General features: G+C 44.9%; 3 protein-coding genes across 4 annotated transcripts; 1 reads left to right on the forward strand and 2 right to left on the reverse strand.

Annotated features, from left to right (window-relative positions):
• Positions 1-1,935: 1,935 nt before the first annotated feature.
• NDUFB9 (NADH:ubiquinone oxidoreductase subunit B9) lies at positions 1,936-4,838 on the reverse strand. The gene is made up of 3 exons (XM_048939557.1): positions 4,713-4,838; positions 2,994-3,107; positions 1,936-2,067 (listed from the first exon to the last, which is right to left on the reverse strand). Exons 1-3 carry the CDS (start codon positions 4,836-4,838, stop codon positions 1,936-1,938), a joined length of 372 nt encoding a protein of 123 aa, XP_048795514.1.
• A 263-nt stretch (positions 4,839-5,101) lies between these two features.
• On the forward strand, positions 5,102-17,904 carry TATDN1 (TatD DNase domain containing 1). 2 transcript variants are annotated; one of them, XM_048940269.1, is made up of 12 exons: positions 5,102-5,279; positions 5,470-5,535; positions 5,908-5,957; positions 6,993-7,056; positions 8,310-8,453; positions 8,549-8,591; positions 11,138-11,223; positions 11,479-11,519; positions 12,887-12,963; positions 13,571-13,641; positions 14,520-14,646; positions 17,661-17,904. In XM_048940269.1, exons 1-12 carry the CDS (start codon positions 5,102-5,104, stop codon positions 17,761-17,763), a joined length of 1,050 nt encoding a protein of 349 aa, XP_048796226.1. In that variant the 3' UTR covers positions 17,764-17,904. The 2 variants fall into 2 exon arrangements, with proteins under 2 accessions (XP_048796226.1, XP_048796227.1); XM_048940270.1 differs by lacking the exons at positions 5,102-5,279; positions 5,470-5,535; positions 5,908-5,957; positions 6,993-7,056; positions 8,310-8,453 and having other exon boundaries at positions 8,547-8,609.
• Positions 17,905-18,422: 518 nt separating this feature from the next.
• RNF139 (ring finger protein 139) lies at positions 18,423-24,919 on the reverse strand. The gene is made up of 2 exons (XM_048940268.1): positions 24,604-24,919; positions 18,423-20,479 (listed from the first exon to the last, which is right to left on the reverse strand). The coding sequence occupies exons 1-2, from the start codon at positions 24,782-24,784 to the stop codon at positions 18,672-18,674; spliced, it is 1,989 nt and encodes a 662-aa protein (XP_048796225.1). The 5' UTR covers positions 24,785-24,919; the 3' UTR covers positions 18,423-18,671.
• Between the last annotated feature and the right edge of the window lie 217 nt (positions 24,920-25,136).

The raw sequence follows: 25,136 nt of genomic DNA on the forward strand, positions 1-25,136 counted from the left end.
GAGGCTTCGAGATGGTTTTTGCATAAACAAAAACTGCTAGGAGATAATCTCAGTAGTTAAACGTGTTATTTAAACCTTTGAAATAAATGGATGTAACTGTACCCAAGTACAGCTTTTCACTTGTTTAGTTCTTAAACGTTAGCATCATCGGTAAAATTTAATATAAAATGTTGCCAAATTCAATGTAGAAAGAACGTGACAAAACACTTTGGATAGTTCTATTGTTTGTGTTTTTGCATATTGTAAAAGCAGTGTCACAGCTGAAAAATAAAATGTTTCTAATGGTAAATTATTGTGGTTTAGTTGCTAGTTTGTACTGAGAGTTGACCTCTCCCTGTGCAGTTTTTTGTTCTAAACTGGTATAAATAATTGCTGTAAGTGTGCCTCCCTTCTACATTGTAATGATTGCTTAAGCCTATGTTATAAATAAAGAACTGCTGGAAAACTTCTGTATTTCACTTCTTAAAGTCTTCTGCTTGTAGGGTGCTGCTGTCACGTCTGTGCACTTCCAGTGCCTCCCCAGCACCTCTGGGCAATGGAGGACTTGGATTTGTTCAGCCTTTAAATCATAGAACAGTTCATTAAAGTTGGAAGAGACCACTGAGATAATCCAGTCCAACCATCAGTGCTGCCTTTTGGAATAGCCATTGGGGTAAGGCGGGGCAGCCAGACCATCTGAGGGGACTGCAGAAGTCAGGAGGGACTCCTGCTCTGTCCTACAGCAACAACAAAGCGGTTGGTTGATTGTGATGGAGGGGTAAAATCACACATGAACTATTTGCTGTTTGCATTCCTTCTTATGTAGTTAGTAGATGAGCAAGCAAAATAGAGGATGTGGGGGGATAGCAAGGCAGAGGGAACAGGGTGTTTGTGAGCTGACATTTGCTCAAACAGAAGTGAGGGGGGGAGAGGGGGACGTCTGCTGACTGCTCAGGTCAGACACTGAGCAGGGTTTCATCCCATGAGTTTGTATTCCTCATGACTTCTGCCCGCATCCGTTTGTGGCCTTTATACTCAGGTGAGTACAAGTGGCCTCTGAAGCAAACTGGCACTTGTAATGTAGCCAAGTGACATTCTGCTATTGGAGAGCCTGTATTAAAACCCCCTAACCCGGGAATGCTCACTGTACAAACACCTGCACAGCACCCAAGGATGGAACAAAGCAGCTCTGTGCCCAGTAGGTGAACAGGTGAGAGATGAGTGATGTGCTGAACTGCAAAGCTGAAGACGTTTAGTCCATAATAACAGCTGGAAGCTTGTATAAGCACTGAGTTAGGGAGGGCAGGCAGTAAGTCCTTATTCTCCAGCAAGGTTTGAAAAACGCTCACTCCAAAAGCAGCCAAAGGCCACGTGTGTTGCTAGCATTACGTCAGAGCTCCAGCTATAGCACAAATGCCTGTATTTAACAGCACAGTCCAAGGTATCAGTCTGGTACAGGTTGCTCATTAATTTTACATCCAGGCCCACTTCCCTCCCACCTTCTCCACAGTGGGAAATGGGCTCCAGCCTCAGTCGCTGTGTGTTCAGTCGCTTATAGCTGGATCCCATTCCCCAGTAAGTCTGCTTCTCCTGCCCTGTTAGGCTTACGTTCTTTCACTGGGAACACAAATTTACACGGCCACTTTTTCAGTCTCAGGAGTTTTTCCAGCTTCCCATGAAAGCTGCAAAATAAGTTCCAATAACCATTCAGTGTTCTAAAAATCACTGGTGTCAGCATCCCATGAAGACTCCTTTGCTGGCAGTCAGTGCTGACTCTAAGTCATCTATTCTACACTGCACAGACTGGAAGCGCATCCATGCTGCAACAGAACAGCGTATCAAAAATGCCTTGTTTCACTTCAGTTGGCTTTATTATGCATTACAGTAATATGTTCACTGGCACACCTTCTGCCTATTGGAGATCTATCTCTCCAATGGCTGCATGCAGTAATGCTTTCACATGGGAAGTTCACGGGGTCTTGTCACATAATGCCACCACAGTGGTGGCAGATGCCCGTCCTTGCGAGCAGGAGGCAAAGCTTCAGTTTTCGGGCCATCAGCTGGAGTTTCTTCTTCTAACTGCTTCACCTAGAAGACAAAAAAACAAACAAACAAACAAACCACTTTGGTACAGATAATCTCATTTCAATACTGCAGTTTTCAGCACTCCAGCAGCAGGTGGAACTGATCCCTGTTTTGGGAGGAAAGGACACCAGCAAGGCCTTTGGCCGACTGACAGGCTTAATGCTTCTCACTATTCACTGACAAACTCAGTAAGCATTGCAGGCTCCTATTACCTAACTAAGAAAGAATTTTCAAGAGTGAAGAGTGGTTCACAGGCGGGTTTTTACTTAAAAGGTCATTATTTTCTTATAATTTATGTCTAGCATTAATAAATTAAATAGACTGCGTTCTCTTGCTGCTTTGAAAGCTACCATTAATTTCAAGTCCTAAAAACCTTCTATACAAGTCAGAAGGAAACCCATTTCTGCATGCCCCCTGCAGCCCCACAGGTGTTATTAATGTAGGTTTCTATAAGCAGTGTTAAGTGCTGGCTGCCACTGTGTTAATTCTCATAAAAGCACCACAATACATACAATTCAATTATTTCTCCACATTTTAATTATTCTATTAACTTTGCCCAATAGAAGTTCCATTTAAGTTGCCTAGATTCCAACATGATGCAAATTGGTGCAAGTCATCTACAAAGCTGCAATCAGAAAGCATCCAGAACTTTACAACAGGTGATGAGAAATTTTTTGGCCAGGGCTGCAGGTTCAGCTCTAACTTGCAGTTCCCTCCTCAGCCTTGAAGAAGCCGTAATGCTGAGATCTGCATACGCATTTTAAGCCACACCAGCATTTCACACTGACAAATGTTCTAACAAAGCACAGCTTAAGGCAGACCACAGCAGGTGCTCAGCATTCTCACTTTAAATATTTTCCAAGAACAGAGCTACATGTCACTCAAATGCTTACTAAAGAAGCTTTACTTGGCACCAAGCAAACACTGACCTCTTTCTCCCAGCTTTCCCGCTGCAGCTTCTTCCACTGCTCTCTCTTGGCAAAGTAATCAGGATACATTGCTTTCTCAGAAGGATGCCAGTAATCCAAGCACCACTCAGGAAGCTGTTAGAAAAAAACACGACCAAAACACAACAGTCTTATTATACACACACACACAAACATACATGAAATCTACAAATACTGTGTACTATATGAAGCTGATCCTGACCAATTACTGATCACCTGACTTATTTACTTATTTTTCCTGTCTGGATTCTTTCTCACCATTACCCCTGCCAATGCTAATGCCCATAAAGCTTAAGTTCTCTTCTTCCATTTCCACTTATTCTTTTTTCTGCCTCTTAATCCATGTCAGGTTCTTTTCTCTCATGTAGCTTCTTGTCTGTAAGGAGCTGATCAGATATCACCTTGTGTGTCACCACTTTCTTCCAAATTTGAGAGAAAAAGGATGCACACACACTCTAGATGAGTACTGACTTCTTGTAATGCATTAAAAGAGCCAATGGCAAGAAAGCAAAAGTGTCGTGTTTTTCTGTGAGCCCTGTTTATCCACTCCTAAACAGAACAGTCTCAGCAAGGGAGCTAGAAGCCAAACTCCACAAGTTCTAAGAACACTTCTGCTGTTTTCCAGCATACCACTCAACATATGATGGACCTCAAATACTTATGTGGCACTACAATGGATTGAGGGAAATGGTCATTTTTACTATTACTAAAAAATGCTCAAAGAACGATGGACTAAGGGAAGAGAAGCTCCCCAAAGCCAGGCTGACTGATACCAAAGTTCTGGCAAGACCAGAGCAAGGTCAGGGTCACGTGGCCCAAGTGCCACAAGGGCAGCATCACTACCACCACAGGGCAGCTGTCACTTCCCAAAAGATCACGTGCTGTCCAGCAAAGCCAAAACAGCTGACAGAGAAGCAAATTCCATGTGAAAGGATCACCCAAGCACAGCAAGATCCTCCCACACTAGCTGTAAGACTTACAGCACTACAGTATTAGAGAAATATTGGTGAATCAAACTGCAGCCCCACTGAAGCCTTATTATAGCACTGCTGATGACTCAGGGGTCCTGGTAGATGAAAAACCACAGAATGAGCAGTGTGTGCTTGCAGCCCCGAAGGCCAACAGCATCCTGGGCTGCACCAATAGAGGGATGGCAGAAGGGAGAGGGGTGATTCTTCCCCCCTTTTCTGCCCTTGTGAGGCCCACCTGCAGCACTACTCCAGGTCTGGGGGCCCCAGAAAAGTATGATGTGGAGCTGTTAGAGGGTCCAGAGCAAGGCTATTAAGATGGCTATTAAGGGGGCTGGAGCACCTCTCCTATGAAGACAGGTGGAGAGAACTGTACTTGTTCCATCTGGAGAAGAAAAGGATCTGGGGAGATCTCACTGGGGCACTGCAGTACTTGAAGGGAGCTTATAAACAGGAGGGAAGTTTCAGGCTAGATGTGAGGCACAGATTCTTTACTCAGAGGGTGGTGAGGCACTGGCACAGCTGCCCAGAAAACAGTGTGTGCCCCATCCCTGGAGGCACTCAGGACCAGGTCGGATGTGCAGACCAAGCTGGTAGGATGCAGCCAGGGGTTGGGGGGCTTTGAAGCCCCTTCCAGCCCAAAGCCATTCTGAGATCCTGCGATCAACCCCCCTTTCCTCTCCCTAAAGGAGCACAGCTATCATAAACAGCACCACAGCAGCCCCTCACCTACCTTGTAGCACTCGTATCTCTCATAGGACGTGCCTCCAGGTGAGTCGGGGAAGATGTAGGGCTGGGGGTGCTGGTTGGCCCAGAACTCCTCCTCTCCCGCCCTCAGCAGCTCGGTTGCCTTCACCATGTCCTTCACATCCTTGTTCTTATCGAAGCGGTCCCTCAGCAGGACGGCGAAGTAGCGGTACTTGTCCCTACAAGTTAAGCACACGAGATGCACAAAAAAAACGTCACACACGCAGGCAGCGCCGGGCCGCAGACCCTGGGCCGAAGCGGCCGCTCCCCGCCCCGCGCTGAGGACGAAGGACAAAACGCAGCGGGGCCGCCGAGCGCACAGGAACCGGGCCCGGCACCGCTCCCAGCGTCGCGCCAGCCCTCTCCTCCTCACCGATGGATGCACCAGGACTCCAAGTGCCGCAGGGACTTCTTGTACAGCCGCAGCACCTTCTGCTGGTGCGTCAGGTAGGCCGCCATGTCTCGCCGACCCGCGGGGCTGACGGGAAGGACGGTACGGCACTGCGCATGCGCCGCGCCGCCACCGCCGCCATGAGCCGCGCCAAGCTCGTGGGTGAGGGGGCGGCGGGACGGGGTGTGAGGAGGGGGAGTGTGGGCTTCGTGTGGGGGTGGCCGTGCTGGAGGGGCGGCTCGGGTCGCTTGGCGGGCGCTGTCAGTGCGGTGCCCTCGGGCCGCCGAGGTGCGCTTTGAGTTGCTGCTCCTCAGAATGAATCCACGTATATCTGCGGGGTTTTTGTTGGCAGATATCGGCGTTAACCTCACGGACCCCGTGTTCAGGGGGATCTACAGGGGAACGCGAAAACATCAAGGTACGTACTGCTTCATGTTCGAACTTCATATTTATTCATTTTTCCTCCGAGTCTGGCTGTCCGTTCCGTGTTAAGGCATGAAGCAGGAAGCTGTGTGGGCTGGCACGGCCGCCCCCATCCCTGCGGTGCTGTGGGGCAGCTGAGCTGGGCGGGAATCTTCCCGCAGCGGGGCGGGGCTGGGCGGCTCTGAGGGCTCCTCCAAGCCCTGCCCTTCTGTGATTCTCGCTATTGGTTCCAAGTCTTTTTTTTCTGTGTGTATGTGGATGTGGATGTGGTGGCACCGCGTGAATGTAATTTTACGTTCAAAAGGAGTTTACTTGGCTCCTGAAACTTACGAAGTTCAGTATGTGATGTTTCTGTGTGCTTTTGCAGATGACCTTTTGGATGTGGTAGAGAGAGCTGTCAAAGTTGGTGTTAAAAAGGTAATTCCTCGCAGTTGGAATTTTCTACACATTTTATCCTGCTTTTGATGTTTTTGGAGTGCTCCACTATTGAAACAGTTCTGCAAGTTGCAAAGGAAAACATGGCAACTTTCTTCACTACCGTAATGTGGAAGTCTTCCATGCCGAGAGCCTTGTCTTTAATTTGCACTGATCATTAGGCAGTAATGATTTTAATCCAGTGCTGTTGTGTATGATCTGTGATTAATTGTACATTTTCAGTGAAAAGATGTTCTCCTCCTACATACTGTAGTAAATCATTACAGAAGTTTCCATGTTAGATACATTGTCCTGTTTTAGGTGACTCACTTTGCAGTTACCAGTGCATGGGCAAATATTCAAAAAGGGTCTGATGGCTGTGAATATGCAGATATTTTGATACATAAAGGTAATTGGCGACTGCAAAAAAGGTAGAAGTACCTATAAGCTTGTGTGGTTGTGATATCTGAATGACTGCTAGTAAATGGTAGCTTTCACATATTGAAACTCCATAACAGTGAGCAGGTTTGTAACTCTTTTAACTTGTCTGCCTTGGACCACATTATTTAGTTGTAGTCTGCCTACTGTATGCCTCTATGCATCTCTAAAATCAATGAAGTATCAAGGCAAAGATAAGAGTTAAAATACAACACATTGGATGCTGTTGTGAACTATTCTGCTGGTGTATTAGAAATATTAAATAAACCCTCCTTGGCAGGAGGAATGAGCACTTGGCAGTTTGCTGAAAGCCTCTTATCTAAAGGACGGAGCCATGCAGTGCCAGAAGTCTGCCCCATCCCAAAACTGTGTTTGCTTGCCTGAAAACTTAATCTCTTAATCTGAAAATATTTATATTTGTCTGTATCTGCAAAAAAAATAAATCTATCTTTGTTACCTACTGTACAAGCTTTGTTATATATGCATATTAATAATTGTCTTGTGTTCTCTGCCTAGACTCTTAGTTCTCTCTGAATGTTTTCTTAAACATTCTGCTTGATATTCAAAGCAGAACATCCTGACAGTACTTCTTCTTTCCAGTTTTTGATTACAGGTGGGAGTCTCCAGGACAGTAAAGATGCATTGCAGCTGGCACAGACCAATGGTATTTTTGCTTCAGACTTCTATTGTTGGTCAAAAATTGAATCTGCCCACAGTCTCTCAGAATTAATCACAGAATCACAAGATTGAAAAGGACCCACAAGATCATCTAGTCCAACCATCCTCCCATTACCACTGCTACCACAAGCACTAAACCATATCTCGTAGCTCCTCATCCTCTGTTCAAGATGCCTCTTGAACACTGCCAGGGACGGTGACTCCACCACCTCCCTGGGCAGCCATTCCAGTGCCTGACCACTCTCTGAGAGAAAAAGTTCTTCCTTATGTCTAACTTCCTCTGGTACAACTTGCGGCCATTTCCTTGGGTTCTGCTTGTTGCTTGAGAGAAGAGGCCAAACCCCTCCTCATCACAGCCTCCTTTCAGGATGTTGTAGAGTGCAGCGAGGTCTCCCTAAGCCTCCTACGTTAAGAGTGTATAAAGACATGCCCCTGGACTTGCTTACAGAATCTCAGATTAAAATTGAAAATGAGGATTCAGAGTGAGATCACTGCATTGTGTATGGCTTTATACAGCTATTTAGATTTCTGGGTGTTGGAAGGGATTAATCATTGCTCTGATTTCTGTTTCTAGGCAGTTCAGATGTTTAGAAAAACCAAGCCATGTGTGCTGCTGGAAGCACAATTTATCACAAGGCCCTCTTCCAGAAGTAGGCTGAAATGGATATATGATGTAGAATGTATCTCCCTCCCAGTTTTCCCTCCCATTAAAAGGAATGTATCCCTCCTTTTTTTTCTTCAGGTAGTTATCACTGCACTAATTACTTAAATACTTATTCTATTTAAGAAAGTAGTGTATTTATATACATTAAAGTACTGTTTACAGAAGAGAATCAAAAAAGAACTCAGGTTGGAATGAAGCAGAGGAGGTAACCTGGTCCAACCCATTGCTTAAGGCCTTTCTGTGTGTGTACATATGTATTTATATGAATATTTTTATATGCATAAAGGCATATTTTATACGTATGTATTTCCCTCCCATACTTCTACATTCTTCGTAAAGGCACTGCATGTGTCTTTTTGTTTTGGTACTGAGGTCATCTAGATGGGATTTCTAGATAAGTCAGACATTGCTTGCAAAATCCTGTCCCAGCTAATGAATGTAGAGGCACACGAGGTAAAGAGGGAGTTTTCTTTTAAAATTACAAGTAATGAAAAATGTCCAGGCACAGATAATGGCTATAGCTTATATGAACTCATATTTTTTTCTTAAAACCATCTAATAATGTGTTGCTTTAGATATGTTTTACAGCACAGCTGGCTGCCACCCTACACGCTGCGGGGAATTTGAGCAGAGTAACCCTGACCAGTATTTATCAGAATTAAAAAATCTAATTGAAAAGAATAAGACAAAGATAATAGCAGTTGGAGAATGTGGCCTAGGTAAGTGTTATCTTAGTACTTCAGTACTGATATGTATAAACGTGTAGACATCCTCGAACCCTAACTAACTGGGGTTTTGTTCTTTCTAATTGCAGATTTTGACAGATTGGAGTTTTGCCCAAAGGACATCCAACTCAAGTAAGAAACTTGCTGTCTATAAGTTGATTTGTATCACTGTACATCAGTGCTTTCCTTCCTGTGTTCTACCAGGTAGCATTTAGTCAAGTAGACATTTGCAGTTTGCAGATTTTTTTTGTGTCAGAAAACGTGACTTTAAAGGAAGCAGTGAATTTTGCTTCCTGCACGGTGTGGGTTCAACGTGTCCTTTCCTGTAAAATCCATCAGAATTGCTGGGTTTCCAGGTGTGGCAGCTATTCATTCTTGCTCACGCTCAGTCTAGCAGACTCTTGGTGAGAATTAATGTAACTGTAGTACGTGAAGGAAGAATTAGTTTGTTGGAGTGGAAGGCGTAGAGGAGGGAACAGAACTATCAAAAAGAGTAAGTCAGCAGTGGAGAGAAGGAAGCTTTTACTATGGGCAGTGTTAGCTGAGATAATTGAGGGCTGATATGTTCATCTGAGGACCCGGAGAGATCGGTAATTTGAAGTAATATACACAGCAGTCATACTGAGTGACAGGAGCAACCACAGCCCCTAACATCAGCCTGCATTCCTGTATTGACAGTCTTTGTCTGCAGTTCTCTTTGTGAGAAAAGGTGGGTGGTGGAAGGGGCATTCCAATGAAAGGAGACTGATGAATTGTGGCAGGTTGCTGCTATGGGTAGAATTAGTCACTGGGGGGCAGTGGTTAGTTGTCTATTTTGCTAATTGCCACACGTAATCAGTAGGGAGAGTTGATCATGTCTTTTACTGTATGAATGTAGTACTGCAAATATTCCCCAAATTAGACAGAACAAAATACATAAACCTAGTTTCTCAGAGCTCTTTGAAACAGACAGAAGAAATATACTATCACTAATACGTGAATCCCAAGTTGCTTTTCTGGAGATCTACTTCTGCATGGCCAAATCTGCTTCATCTGTGTTAGTGCTGTGATCCCCAAACTGAAAATGCCAGAGTATTTGAAGTATGTGCTCAACACTAAATGTGCAAACAAACAAGCAAGGATGTTTTCAAACATTATTGAGGAGAAACAGACGTAGCCAGTGGCTTGGCTCTCATCCGACAGAAGAAGGCCATACCTTCAGCACTGTAACTAGTAAGGTTTGGCATCCTGATGATTTACACTGTTATGTTCTGATCACCATGTGTCAGGTTTCTGTCGGCTTTTCCAGACTTTCTCTTTCCTGGTTTTTGTGTTTTGTTCTTTTTTATCTAGGAACTTCCTTGTCGACTTCCTCATTCTCTTTCACAGGGCACATAGCAGCATGTGATGTGATGGGCTTCACTGTAGCTAGATAAGGAAGAAGCTTGCATTGCCTCCCTCTCAGCTTTGAGAACAGTAGTGGTTTTGTGGGTAAAAGGTTACATCAGCCAGTAGTTACTTATGGGGATTATTTGCAGCTCAGTCTCTAAAACCTCATTTTGGTATGAAGCAAGTCTGAAGAATGAAAACAGCTGTTTAAAAAAAAAAAATACAAAACACCAATCAAGCAACTGTAGCTATTTAAACAGCAAGAGCAATTGTGCATTGCAATTAAATTTGGATTTTAGTCAACGTAGACTATGCACAGTGTCCAACTACAAAGAAAATTGTGAGGAGCGTGAGAGGAGCATTTCTAATTCTCATGCCTGAGTGTAGCATGGCAGACAGAGAAACTGTAAGTAATGATACTGTGGGATCAGAACTAGCAGCAGGTTACTGGAGACAAGGTTAAATTGGTACTCACTGGTTCTAACTTTAGAAAGTGCACTGGGGAGCTGGCTACCTGCTTACTGCCCTCTGCCCCACGTCTTTGTCTTCATAGATGGCTGCCTCGCTGTTACTGCTCCTTCAAAGGGAATCCTGGAAGTAGGAGGTAGGACAGGAATAACAATGAGTGAAAAGGAAAGGATGCAAGCATGCAAGCAATAGAGGGAGAACCAGTGAGAAATGGGGAAAGAGTGAAGACAGTGTGCAAAACAGGGCAGAAGATGCGTGGTATTGGTATTTGTTTCATGTCAAGAAAGACAAGGCTGAGCTTTGTGGAAGAGCAAACAAAAACTCTGCGTTGTTACTTTGCCAGCTCTGAGGACTAATTTGGGCCATTCGGGGCTATAGAATTCTGCACAGTGCTCCCTCACCCACCCCCACACCTTTTACAAATACTTCTTGAAATAGCAGTCTCTGTGTGATAGACACTCTCTTCTATCCCTGGCATTTCAGAACCTTGTGGAGAGAACTGGCAGTTCCTCTGTCATTACAAATAAATAAAACCCAATTCCACCAGCACTCACAATACTCAGGGGTATGTGCTCAGCATATATGTTTATGAATTCTTCCATTATTGATGCTTTTGGCCACTTCTTATCTGAGCTCATCACTGCTGCATGAATATCCCGCAGCAGAAAGTTGCTTTTAAACGTGAATGCCTAAATTGTTGAATGGATGATAGCTTCTGCATGGCAAATCCATCCATTTGTCTTTAGCTCCGGAGGACCAAAATGTACAAGCACTGGAAAAACTGTTCTGCTGTCTTTCATTAGTCTTTGAATTTCTGCTTAAAAGTGATTTTTATTTTACAGATACTTTGAAAAACAGTTTGACCTGGCAGAGCAAACAAGACTGCCCATGTTTCTTCACTGCAGAAACTCACATGCTGAATTTTTAGGTGGGTGTTGCATGAGGATTTCAAGCAGTAACGAATTCTGAATATGAAAAATCTAGAAACCTGAATCATAGAATGGCCTGGGTTGAAAAGGACCACAATGATCATCTAGTTTCAGCCCCCCTGCTACGTGCAGGGTTGCCAACCACCCATCTTGGGCAGCCTGTTCCAGTGCGTCACCACCCTGTGTGAAGAGCAGGGATCCTTCACCTTTATCTGTTACAAAACCACCTTATGTTTTTACTCTTTATGTTGCAGACATAATGAGAAGAAACAGAGATAGATTTGTTGGAGGAGTGGTAAGTATGGGCTTTGGTGTGGGGTTCATTTTTACATATGTGTGTGGGGCTGGAGGATGTATGTGAATGTCGTTGTTAATGTGTGACTTATTGTTTGCCATGGAGTCTGTGGAGGCTGCCTGTTGGGTACTTTCAGCTATTATAAATTACTATTTGCAATCCACTTAAAAAAAATATATATCTGTATTATATCAGTATTTTTATTTTTGTTGCTTATTCAACAGTTTTATGTTGCAAGGGAATAGGCTGAGACATGGCTCTGAGCTGACATGACCAGTTTTTCTTGGCCTAGCAGAAGGACAGTTTAAGCACCTTATAATTGACATTGGCCTCTTCCCAATTCTGCAGTGCCTGTAACTGCAGTGCCTCCAGACCACAGATAATTTGGATGCGTGTTCCCAGTGGGAGCTGTAACCTCAAACATTTGCTTCTGACATCAGACATGATTTTCAAATTACATCCAGATGTATCTTCTGATTGCTTCCTGTCCTTAGATATTCAGATTGTGTATTTTAATTCAAACACATAGCAGGAAGAAACTTCAGATGAAATGATTAAGGAAGTCCAGCAGTTCTCTTTCAGTTTTCTATTATGCCGTGGTTTTCCAAAAGTAATGAAGACTTGGACTATTGCATCCTGCTCGTGTCAGACCACGACTGGTCTGGTTATCTCCGTCCCCAAGTTTCCCCATTTGTACTGCAAAACCTTCCCCAAGCTCTGAAGTTGCACTGAGTGGTCACTCCTTCCTTCAGTCCTGCACAGCTGATATCAAGCAGAGACACAAAGAGCACCCTCTGCTGCTGGTTGTTCCTCTGCCTGCACGGGGAAGTGGGCGCTCTCTTTGCTCCCTTCAGGGACCACAGCTTCCACATGGGTTACACTTCACACCCTATGACCCATCACTTAAGATGACCAGTAGGCTGTTGGGTTCCTTTGGGCTAAAATCTGTGCTGAAAATAATTCCAACTCTTACTCTGGCAGTGTCCTCTAGGGAATACCAAGGCGAGAATGTAAAAACTAAGCACATGCAGCATTGCTTGCTGTATGTAACCTCCCAGATTTCAGGTATTGGCTACAGAAAATTTGTGGGCCGTAAGCAGTATCACAGCATAGACTTTTCCTACGTTAATCACTAATGAAACGTGATAACTGGTTTTGTTGCAGCATTCCAGTGACCTCAGCCTGAGCTTTGCCCCAGTTCAGAATCAGATGAGCTATGTCCCATCTTTGTTTGAATACATGTGTAATGCATTCCATTGAAAGGTATTTATGACGCAAGTCAATACTCCTGTATGATTTTAAATGATTGGAGTTTTAAATTAAGTCTGTGTATTACACATCTGCATATGCATTTATATTGATTGTAGGTTCATTCTTTTGATGGCACAAAGGAAGAAGCAGCAGCAATAATAGATTTGGATCTTTACATTGGAATAAATGGCTGGTAAGTTCCTCGCAGGAAATAAAGCTATTTTAAAATGGCAGCTGCAATGAACTCATTGGTTTCTTTTAAACAACGAGGTCAAGTTTTCAAAGCTCGATAGGCCCTTAATCATCTGACAGATTTAGAATTGCACTCATTAATCTTTTAGCTACAAAAAGTTCTTAACTCACCACTCAGCAAGCTAATCTGGTCTGGGGTCCTTCCTACTACCCTCCAGTCAGTCCTCGTTTGGAAATGAATAACGTGATAGAGCATGGAAGCAGCCTTACTGTGAGATCATGAAAAAAAAAACAGCATAGTTTTCAGTTACCATGTCAAATATAGGAGTAGTGCAAAATGTCACCTGATCAGCTTTATCTGCTGGTCACACAGCCAGCTTTGGCTGTCTCAGTGCCATGGGTAGCTGAGGCTGGGCAGATGGGTTCTGTCCCCAGGGTAAGCCAGCTTCCCAGTAACTCCATGTTTGCTGCTAAGTGCAAAGTTTGAATTTAGAGGCAGCATTTAAAAAAAAAAGCAAATTTTCTTTAAATTGTTTAGGAGGCTGTTTTTGCTATGAAACACTTCAACAGGCGAAGTAATGACTTGTACACACTCTTTATTTTTCTAGTTCATTGAAAACAGAAGCCAACTTGGAAGCACTGAAATCAATTCCTAGTGAACGATTAATGATAGAGACCGGTAAGATTTTATATCTTGGTCAGCAGTTCGTGACTTAAATGCTGTTGGGCAACACGATATGCTTGCATAGCAGTGATAAGCAAGCCTGAGAGGAAGGAGACAGGAGCAGAGAACGGACTGCGCACTGCTCTGTTTTGGAGGGCAGCCTGTGAGCTCTCTGAATACTCCTTTTCAGCTTTCTGCTCGAGGGAAGGAGCTGCCTGTCAGTCCCCAGTGTAACAGGGGAAGGTGGAAAGGATACACTGACGAGCCTGGATTTTCAGTTGTATTTAAATACTGAAGTCCTGCTCAACTATCTTTTGAAGTGCAGCTTGCTGGAGAAGTGCCAGACAGGGCAGTGGCTGAGGTCCTGCCAGTGGTAGCTGTAATGTCAACTGGAAACAACAGATCTTTAAATGGAGTACTGTGGGAGAAGGCTCACGTTCCCCTCTTGGGCTAATGAGCTGCAACATCAGAGTGTGGGATTTGTTTGTGTGTGCGTTTCACATGTAAGGAGCTGGCAGTTAAAAATGCTGGTTTCATTGGAATTTCTGAATCTGAAAAAAAAAAAGCAAACTGCCTGGATGCTTTTAACTAATTTGCTTACGAAGCACAAACGTTAACAAATTTGGAAATTTCTTTGGAACAGATGCAGTGCATGCATTGTTATGTTAGAGATTAGGGGGATGTGTTACTGTACGGTATTTTAAAAGGTAAACTGCTTAAGAGAATGGTATAAAAATGCAAAGATTGTTCAGGTATTAAATTATCCCAGTCTGTTCAAGTCATTCCTCAAAAGAGATAAGGAAAACTAATGTCTGTGGCTGAGTTGATTAAGCCATCTCATGGTATTCTCAAGTGATTGCATGCTCTTAATTCTGTTTTTCAAATGAAACTAGATGCACCCTGGTGTGGAGTGAAAAATACTCATGCTGGATCGAAATATGTGAAAACTACATTTCCTACCAAAAAGAAATGGGAAATGGGGCACTGCCTGAAGGACAGGAATGAGCCCTGCCATATAATGTAAGTGCACTCGTGTAGGATTACATAAAATATTTCAGATTCACAGGGGGAAAAGAAAAGCAACAGTCCACGGGAAAGATAGTAAATAGAAATGAATTTAAATGTATTTAAGTATGCAAGGTATTATTTAATGGGTTGTAAAATATATAGATATATATGTATATGTTAAGGACTAAATTTTTCCATTTCAACAATTCTGAATGCAGAAAGCTCCGTGAAAACGAAACCAGTGCTGACTCTTTCTTTTCACTCTGTATGCTGAAGAATGAGTTAAGCCCTGTAAAGTAAATTCACTTGAATAAACTTCAGTCAGTTGCAGTTATGTTTAAAACTGATGCAGCTCTGGAGCTGTGCTGTCCTCTGAAGACAGACAGTGCAAAGACAGGGAGTAGACAGAAATGACACTGATAGGGCTGCTCCCAGTTCCCTTCAGGCCTCTCTGTGCCTGTGGTAAAGGATGCCATCATGTGAACTTGGTTAAGGGTGCTTCCTTCATCCTGCTATGATGCTGGAACAAATGTTTCATAAAACATTGATCTTGTGAAGTTTAGATATAAGTAACAGTAGTCACTGAGAGAACAGTAAGAGAAAGCTCTAGGGGCTGCTGGAGTCACAGCCTGAACGTACAGAAAGCCTGACTTCTGTTACATCCTCAGAATGCATCCTCCCAGAGGTGGGAAAAGCAAGGAAGTGTATTGTTTTAGTGAAAGTGTTATTCCATTAACAGCATGGGTAGGTGAAATCTATGAATTTTCACAACTGCTAGCAAAGTCTCTTTGGTTGCTTAGGGCAGTTGGTGCTATCATTCTTGTTACCAGCTCCTTGAAAAGAAGGAATGAGGAAAGTTTCTTGTGTTGTAGTATGTGACTTTTCAGTGCAGCAAAGTTCACAGCTGCACAGAGCCAGATGCAAAGCCTATTTACTTGACCAGATCTTTATTTGCTGTGAAATCTGTACGTTTCTATGCGTAAAGTACCTGTTTGGAACTAATTCCTAAATACTTCTCACAATGCTACTGAAGACTGTAGGAATTTGAAGTGTCAAAACAAGAGTGTATGTGAGAACGGAAGGGAATGCTGCTGTTGTAGGCTTGAAGAAACTTTGGAGACTGCTGATGATGCTACATCATGGTTTAAGTTGCCATGGCTACTCCACCAGGGCTCAAAATACATTTTAATGCAGAGGTGTTGCCCTGTAACACTCCTTAAAACTCATTATTTATATATAACACAAACTGCACACGTTGGGACAGAAGGGCTGCATCAGAATTTTAGACTTTCTGAGGTCAGTCCACAAATGCAGAAGAGATCAACTGAGAACATTTGTTTGCCTCACAAGAGTTGATGACCTTTCCTGCTGCCTGAACAAGGCTGCTGTGGCAGGTGTGTCTGTTACACCATCCTGTGTTTGTCTGCCGCCCGACGTGCAGCTCATCACAGTGCTTCAGAAACCCCAGCACTGGCAGCACCTGGTGCCTTTCCTACAGCAGTACGTGGCTGCTGTACTGTGGCTTTTTTGTTGTTGCTGTTAATGAAATAAGAGCCTTATTTCAAAAATACTGTCCTCTTAAAATTAATTATAACCATTACTAGTAGTAGATTAGTAACTTGAGAATGTCGTAAGCCTGAGGAATTACAGTGAGAGTTGGCATTTTGTGAGTTGTCAAGCAGCATGATCTGTTGTGAGAGGAAAGTTAGCATGAGGCCACAAACTATATTTAATATTTAGGGTCCATACACTGTTTAATATAGCTCAGTTGGCAGGAGGGTTTTTCCACTTGTCTTTCTTTGGTGGTGGTGCAAGAGTGGGGAAGACAGCTTTTAATTTTGATGGTGATATCTATATATTAATGTGTATTAAGACCTGCTATACACACCTTGGAAGCTATTTTTGTGGAAACTTTATCTACCAGAGGCTTTTTTTTTTTTTTTTCCTCCTGCAGCTTTTATACAGTATTGCAGCAAAACATCACATTCCCACTGCAACTAAGTGGGGACAAGTACCTGTAAGCCCTCCCAAAGCTCTTCAGGGCTGATACTCTTTGGTACTTGGAATTATCATTTCTACATAGGCCTGATCTTATCCCATCTTCTCTTGAAAATACTCTTAAATAAAGAAGCCTTTTGGCTGCAAAACACAAGCATGAAATGCTCTTAATTCTTCATCTATGAGAATACTGGCATTCCAAGAACAGTTAGGAGCAACTTTTTCTACTGTTTTCCTTGAAAAGAAGTTTAACTATTGCCTAAGTTGAGGCAAAAATCCAAAACCCAAACCACACTGCTAAAGTTAAGGTCCTTCATCTTCACCACAAGGAAGTTTGGTTTTTTCCTACTGCTAGAATTGTACAGAACATACAGGGTTTTTCCTGTACTTCAGTGACAGAAAACAAATAAGAAGGGGCCGTGGCCTGGTTTGCTCTTACTGAGTGTTAATACTTGTCTTTACCTTCCTTTTGCCTCCTTCTCCTGGATTCTACCAAAGCTCCAGGCCTTCTAAAAGTGCTTATTTAGCATCTCCTACTGACATCTGAGTGTATCCATCACAGTTTGTCTAGAGAAAGGGGAAGCAGAACTGAGCTGTCCTGGTAGAGGTAACCTGTTACGCTTATAGCTGGAATTTAAGCTTTGCCATAAACCAGTTTGTTTATAGTGCCACTTTAACCTTGATAGGAGGTTAATGAATTTTAGTCTGAAAAGTCAAGACCACTGATAAAGACATGCACAAAATGACACTTTCTTTGGAACAGAAAGCTGTTTAATTACCTCTGAACAAGAGTCAAAAGACCAAAGATGAACCTGTACCAGTGAGCAACCAGCAACCAGGGAATAGAAGTTACTGACTTTAGTAAGTGAAGCTGTTTCCGTATCAGAGCATCTCAGCCTGTTGCTCTCATAGTAGGTTTTTATTCCAGGTTAATCTTAGTTACTCATGTACATACAGATGTGACACTCTGATGTATATTCAGTACTGATTTTTGGAGTCTAATAGCAATTATTATTTTTTTTTTTTAGTCAAATATTGGAAATTATGGCAGCAGTAAGAGAAGATGACCCACTCGAGTTGGCCAATACTCTATATAACAACACTATTAAAGTCTTCTTTCCAAATATATAAAGTTTTCTTACATTTATTCAACATAACTTTAGTAAGTATATTGCAAAAAAGTTAAGACTGATCATATCTGCAAGTTCTTATCGACAGAAGCCAATATGTAGTGCTTTTTGTACAAGATTAAAGCTGATTTTGAAAAAGTGGTCTGCATTGGTACAGTTTCCTAGCCCTATTTCCTTTTCATCAAGATTCGGGATCAATTTCTAGAATAGCCTAAGCTAGCAGCTCTTGTTAATACCTGCACACATTGCAAAATGAATACCAGGCTGCTGAGTTCACGTGTAGAATGCTTCAAGTTACTACTGGTAATTCAGAAGTGCTTAACAATCAAGTGCATGCTTACTACTTGACCAGAAAGCTTAGCGGTTTCATCTTTTGCTCCACTTCGGCAAATGCTGTAGTGTTAAGTCTACCAACCTAAGCTTTGCATTGTTTTCTTTTTAAACACAACTCACTATTTTTTAAGTGATAAAGCTCTGCTAATACTGAATTTGTTAAGTAAAGCTGCTTTGGTTCAAGCTTTTCGTTTCTGATTTAACCCGCTGAACAGTCTGTTTTCACCAGTGTTTTACATCCAGAACTCACTGATCAGGGATTACTGGTAGGCAGTCTTTGGCACAGCATTATCACTACATCAATTAAAGAGTGTTTTTCCAACCATCTTAAAAACGTGAAAACATTTTATTCCATGTACAATAATGTACATAATTTAAGGTGGTCATGAAAGAGACCAGCAAAAATTAGAGGTATATTTACAGTAGCACACACCACAGTAAACAACCACCATTCACAGACTCAACACCGAGATACTGCTGTTGTGCTTAAAAGTACAATAACTACAAAGTGATGCTTTTATTCTGTTTGAGTCAATTTTAAACAAATACCTCACGGCTTAGGAAAGAACATCTTAATCACCCAAGAGAGTCAGAGTCAGCGTTAAGAGTCTCATTCAAGTGCTGTTCCACACCATCATCATCTTCTTCGCCACTATCCGAGCTGTCGTTATCTTCATTTAATTCATTTTCAGCATCAGCAGCTTCTTCTGCAACTAGTACAGGATCTTCATTTGGTGGCACAAACCCGTTGTTGTTAGAGATGTTGGCGTTCTCCTTGTCCTCAATATACACTTTCTGATGGCACATGGGGCAAGTGTCCTGAATGTACAGCCACTTCCGAAGACAAAGTGCATGAAAGTAATGGTTGCACGGAGTAATGCGAGCAGACGTGGTGAACTCGTGGTAGCAGATTGCACATACGTCATCTATTTCACGGAGCCGACTTCCTTTCACCTCTGGAAGGGAGTTTATTTTCTTAACAGCAGTCCTGCGATTTATAAAAGTCTTCCAGCCATTCTTTGCTTGCAAATAGATGTTGAAGTACGCGTGCAGACACATCATGCAAGCGCGGATCTTACTTCCCGATTCAAAAACCATTGTGTAAGCTCCATTTCCGAACATGATGACTCCAAATATAAACTCAATAATATTGCCAGTGGAGCGAACGTAATAGACGTAGTCGTCAAGCTTTTCCCACAGCACGTTGTAGTAGCCGTCGATCATAAACAATACATAAACAGTGATAGAAACGATTACTTTCAGGCAGAGCTCTACGCAGAACGCAGTAACTGCGAAAAGCCACGTGTTCAGTGCGTAGTGGTGCCAGAGGACGTAGCTGAGCAGAACCGGCAGGATGAAAAGGCAGGCTGAAACAAACAGCACGGGGAAGTGTCTGCGGAACGACGGCACGTGGGAGGCACTGAGAGACATCAGCACGGGGTCTGTCATTCCATGGATAAAATGCAGGACTGCGGTCAGCAAAAGGCACATGTTTCGGCTCAGACGAACTAGTCTTTCTTCTGGTTTCAGTCCGCTTAAACCAGTCTGCAGAGCCAAAATGAAAAACAGAACAGGTGCTACAAAACCCAGCCTTTTGTCGTCCTCGTCGGTCGACCCAATGAAGGCCAAGATGCCAAGTCCCAAATAATGTGCTATGGAGGAAATGACAGCACTCATGCCTAACACAGTTAAGGTAGAATCACACCCACTTATTATTAGGCTGCAGATCAGTTCCCAACAATTATCCCACGAAATCAAGAAGAATTTGTCTTCCGTATTAGTTTCAGCCATCTTTACAACATATGTCAATACCACAGCTTGTGCTGTAAGTCTCGTCAGCCAGAAGACACGCAGAACAGCTGGAAATCGAATCCTTTTCCATGTATCTTCCACCAATAGCTGTAATCCATAAATGCGATACATGTGCCTCACCAGCAGATAAACATACCGCACTGAGTAATAGAACCACTTGATTTTCGTAACTAAAATGACTGTGGTGTTCAGTGTCAGCACTAGGCCTGAAATAAAAACTAGCATCTGTCGGACATGTAAAGGTAGTTCAACAACCAAGCCAATTACAGGAATCAGTATATCCAGGATGATTAGCTGGGAATATACAGACTGCATGTTCAGCAACGTAACGTATCCGATTCCGAAGGTAAGCTGAAGGATGGAAAGCGCCATCCATAGCGAAGGTCCTTTATGAGGGAGGAACTGAATTCCAAAAGCTGCTGTGTAGTAGGCACTGTAGAAGTTTATGTGCAAAGAAGCATAGTAATTCACCAACACTGAAGTTGCAGCCAGCAGAAATGCCGAGGCGATCATATAAAACTTGAAAAGTGCTCGCTGTTGTAACACCAGAACAATGCTGGATACAAAGACACCTAAAAACAGATGGGAACCATTTAGTTCTCAGCAGAAACTGAGTAACAGAATTTACCTATTAGCTTTGCAGCAATGCTCTCCCATTAGACACTCCTAACTTTGCATTAGCAATGACGCTATCTTCAGAGAACAGACTAAAGAACCACTTTTATCTGGAGAAGGCAAGGTTGAGGATTAGAAAAAAGCAGTGGGCATGGAACACAAAGCCTAGGGCAGCAGGCATGGCCCTGAGCTGCACGAGTGCAAGGAGCATTTGGACACCACTCTCAGACACAAGTTTTGGATTTGGGTGGTCCATGCGGAGCCAGGAGTTGGACTCCATGATCCTTGTGGGTCCCTTCCAACTGGGGATAATCTGATTCACTTCTATGATCTGTATTTAATACAGATGTGCACTGCTGTGATGGAGAGCCAATTTAAGCATAAGTCAGTACTGTTATTAAGTCTATCTTAACAGTTTCAGACTGGAGCACCAAGAATGTCCAAGTCCTCAAAGATTGTTCCCCGGCCAGCCCTGATATCTACGGGTAGGTAAACTCTAAAAGCAGGAAAGAATTACCAGATACAGCACCAGTAAATTCAGTGAATTTTACACATTTATCCAATATTGAGCCCCTCTTCACCTGAGCAAAGCACCTAACTACAAACACCCACACTGGCCAAAGTGTCAGGACAGCCTGCAAAACAGTCGAGACAAATTTTCTCAGAGGACAGGCATGAAAGAGAGCTAGGGGACGAGGCAGGCAGGTCACCGAGAGGCTAACAGCTTTCCTACATCACACAATTAACTCTGGTGTAAGCCCACCAGGTGAAGCACTCTGAAAGGCTTTGGCAAAGTCCCCCATTCTCCACCTGTAACTGAACTGAGCAACAGCATGTATATTTTTTTGGTACACAGATGTAGAATGCAAGGAAGAAACGGTAAAAGTAAGAAGGGGAAAAATGAACAAGAATTAATAGCAAAAGGCAGAGTACTCCTAAAAAAGTTACTGCATCTTAAAGGTACTCCTTGCAAGCAGCACTGGCTGATGTAACAATGTTCTCCTTAACTAATCATTAACCTCGGGAAGCTGACTGAGGGAAGAACACAGTCATTCAGGAAGTGCCTTCTGCTCAGTCCTTCCATGAAAAGCTCAAACTCACGAGACACAACACTTTCTAAAATGAGTCTGACCATTTCATTGCCTTTTCATGTATACCATAATAAACAACCATAGGAGAGTCAGGTAGTTGGGTACTGCATGTCATCTTAAAATACTGACCTTTCACGTGCAAGCCATCCCTGAAACAATATTACAGTGAGCTGATAAGATAGAAAAGCTACACCTACAGGCTCCCCCGTTGGGGCCGTAGCAAAATGTACAACATATATATTGCCAATACACGTGGAGGAGCCAAGGCCCGCAGGGAGCCTGAAAAGACCCCAGCGGCGACTGGGATCTGTGGCAGGGGAGGGGAGCAGCCCACTCCTCTCCTCCGGCCATGGCATACCATCCATCTTTTTGCCATGACCAAGTGGTTCTGCGCAGTGGAAATGCTTACAAAGCACACGCAGAATCTGAAAGATGAACAGCGGAGACAAAGCAAGGTTAGCCTGAAAGATTAAAGACAAACTTCACTGCAGTTTGCTTCTACAGTGTGTCCAACCCAATGAACCTGCACAGAACGAAAGTGAAGGAAGAATCAAACTAAGCATTCCTGCATTAAAGCTTTTTAAAAATCATACAAACTCCCGTTAGCATTCTTGAAGTAAAACATATCCCAGAGTAATTCAGAGCTGTTCGACACCATTTTTGAAAGCTATCAGGTCTCTCCATTAGCTGTTCAGAGACAGCAAATGGTAACAAAAAAGGGCAACTTCACCTGTATTTAATTACAGCAAGATCCAACATAAATATCTCAGTGTGTCCTAACAACAGCAAAGCCCCAGCTGTGTCCTGGTTTCGGCTGGGACAGAGTTAACTTTCTCCCAGTAGCTGGTCTGGTGCTGTATTTTGGATTTCAGATTAGAACATTGATAACACACCACTGTTTTGGTCTTGCTGAGCCATGCTGCACAGAGCAAAGAACGTTTCAGCTTCTTGTACTGTAGAACTGGGGGCTGCCACTGCTCAGGGACTGGCTTGGCATTGGTCAGAAGGTGCTGAGCAACTGTGTTATGCATTACTATTATTATTTTCCCCTTCACTTTTCTGTCCCATTAAACTGTCCATCTCAATCCATTTGTTTTATCCCCCCCTGCCCCCATTCTCTTCCCCATCCAATTGAGGGAGGACGAACAACAGAACAGCTGTGTGGTGCTGATCTGCCTGCTGGGTTAAACCGCAGCACCCTGTAATCCTTAAATTCACAGGAAAAAAAATAACTACTGACTGAACCACACGGAAAGTCTTTAGCATCATCCTGAAGCAGTTACAATTTTATTTAATTTTTGGAAAGCTGAGAACCACAGCCCACTTGTCTCAAATCACAGCCCCTCACAAACTGCTCCCAAAGCTCTCATTGGAGGCAGGGGAGGGATCAACCAGTTCCCCACACCCTTCCAGCAAAGTGATCACAATCCTGAAGAGGTCCTTCATAACTTGATGTCATTATCACACACTTAAAGAGAGATCATCTGAAAATGTATCTCCTAGTCCCATTTACGTTGGACTAAGTTCAAGGCGCTTCCTACAGCATCTCTATTACACAATGAATGGCTCCCAAAAATTGCTTTAGTGATGTGCTGCAACGTCATTGTTTTTTTAAAGGAACTGCTTAGCAGTGAGATGCACTCTTAGCAATTACGCAAAGGTAGAAGCTCCAGAAATGGGAAATAAGAGGGGTATCCCCGCTGCAAAAAGGCACAGAATCACAAATACCCTGAAGGGTCCCACTGGGATTAGGAGTCCAACTCCTGGCTCCCACACCCAAAATTCAAACCCGATGAGAGCACTGCCCAAAAGCTCCCTGAGCTCCAGGCTGTGACCACTGCCCTGTGGAGCTGCCTTGTGCTCCCTAGAGTAGCAGCCCAAACCAAACCCCTGCTCCGGGTTTCTCCTGGCTCTCCTCTTGCCTGCTGCCCTGCTTTACTTCACCCTTTTTCCCCTCTGCTATTGCAACACCATCCCCACTGCGCTTCTTGCTGTTTATGTTCCCTTTTAACCTCTCCTCTGACTTTCCTCCCCTGACAGCTGTACCACCCATGTCCCTGCCTTTTTTTTTTTTTCCCCTGACACAAACACCAAAACCACACCAAGCCAGCGCGCCGCAGGCCTGCAAAGCTCCTGGCTGCGTTTCAGCGTCCCTGTTCCTTCCTGTCTCGGGCTGCCATCCCCACTGCAGTTCAGTTTCGCTCTCACAGCGGCAGGCAGCGTTACTCGTGGTGCACAACCTCTCAGCACCGCGCAGCGTACCAAAGACAGCACCACATTGTTACACCAGTGACTTAACCTCCAGAAAAAAAAGAAAAGCAGAAAAAGCTGGAAAGCAACCAGTTGGAAGAGCTCTCAAGTTTGTGAATTCAGTCTGGGGCACTTTCGGGCTGCCATTCCCGAGGTAAGGGACCTGGCAGCGTACCTCGGCCAGGCAGCTACCGACGCGCGCCTATGAAACGCACAGCCGCGGCGTCACATGGCTGCCACACGCTGTGGAAGCCTCCAGACACCGCGAGTGGCAGCCGGCAGCACCCAGCAGCAGCCGGCCCCGCGGCACACGGCACCCGGCAGCGCTCGCACCAACCTCGGGTGGCTTCCGAGGCCCCGTTCGCTGCGAGGACAACAGAAAGCACCACACATCGCCGCCCTGTAGCCGGGGCCGCACACAGAGAACCCGGGAACCGGGGATGGGTGTGGGATACTGAGAGGGGCCACGGGGACAGACGGCGCTCCGGCCGGCAGAAGGGGGAAGACAACAGCCACAGCGCCGAGGGAAGAGACCGGGGCAGCAGAAAGCAGGCAGCGGGAAGGAAGGGGTCGGAGCTGAGGGAAGGGGCCGAGGAGAGCCCGAGGCGGCACAGCAGCTGCGAACGAGGCCGGCAGTACGGGGAGGTGGGGGCCGAAGGAGCAGCGAGGTCGAGGCCCGGCCCGGACGGGGCCGCCCGGAGCCGCCCCCAGCGCCCCGCCGGGCCCGGACGGTGTCTCACCCAGCAGCCGCAGCAGCACGCCCAGCAGCGCGGCGCACACGGAGCCGCCCGGCAGCGGGGCCGAGTTGAAGATGGCGTCGATGAGAAACAGGCTGGGCACCCGCAGCGCGACCTCCAGCCCGGACCGCAGCCGCGGGCCCGGCCGCGGCCACGGGAGCTGCGGAGGGCCCGGGGCCGCCATCCCCCGGCGAGGGGAAAGGCCGCCGGCGCCTCCCGCCCGCTCGGGAGCGGTGGGGCGGCCGCGGGGGGTAGCGAGGGAACCCGGTGAGCCGCTACCGCCCAGCTCCCGCCGCCGCCCGACCCGGCCGGGCCCCCCGGCGCGCCGCCGCCGCCTCCATGTTCCCTCTGCGGTCCCTCCGTGGGGCCGGGCCCGGCCGGGCGGCGAGGCGGGGCCGCGGGGCGTCACAGAGTGCGGCGCCGCCCCCGCTCCCCCCCGCCGCCCCCGGAGGGCCCCGGCCCTGGGGTGAGCGCGGGGCCGGGCCGTGCGGAGTTCGTCTCGGCTCTGGCGGAGCCGGTTGGCGGAACGCAGGGGA

The sequence above is a fragment of the Lagopus muta genome, chromosome 3, assembly GCF_023343835.1.
Source record: "Lagopus muta isolate bLagMut1 chromosome 3, bLagMut1 primary, whole genome shotgun sequence".
Classification (NCBI taxonomy): Eukaryota; Metazoa; Chordata; class Aves; order Galliformes; family Phasianidae; genus Lagopus; species Lagopus muta.

Coding starts and splice junctions, on each gene's coding strand:
- NDUFB9 (XM_048939557.1), bottom strand. CDS start 4,838: ATGGTGAAGGCAACCGAGCTGCTGAGGGCGGGAGAGGAGGAGTTCTGG. Junction 3,108..4,712: donor AGAGATACGAGTGCTACAAG/GTAGGTGAGGGG, acceptor TTTTTCTAACAG/CTTCCTGAGTGGTGCTTGGA. Junction 2,068..2,993: donor GGGAAAGCTGGGAGAAAGAG/GTCAGTGTTTGC, acceptor TTTGTCTTCTAG/GTGAAGCAGTTAGAAGAAGA.
- TATDN1 (XM_048940269.1), top strand. CDS start 5,102: ATGGATGCACCAGGACTCCAAGTGCCGCAGGGACTTCTTGTACAGCCG. Junction 5,280..5,469: donor GAGCCGCGCCAAGCTCGTGG/GTGAGGGGGCGG, acceptor TTTTGTTGGCAG/ATATCGGCGTTAACCTCACG. Junction 11,224..11,478: donor CTCACATGCTGAATTTTTAG/GTGGGTGTTGCA, acceptor TTTATGTTGCAG/ACATAATGAGAAGAAACAGA.
- RNF139 (XM_048940268.1), bottom strand. CDS start 24,784: ATGGCGGCCCCGGGCCCTCCGCAGCTCCCGTGGCCGCGGCCGGGCCCG. Junction 20,480..24,603: donor CGTGCTGCTGCGGCTGCTGG/GTGAGACACCGT, acceptor ATCTGTTTTTAG/GTGTCTTTGTATCCAGCATT.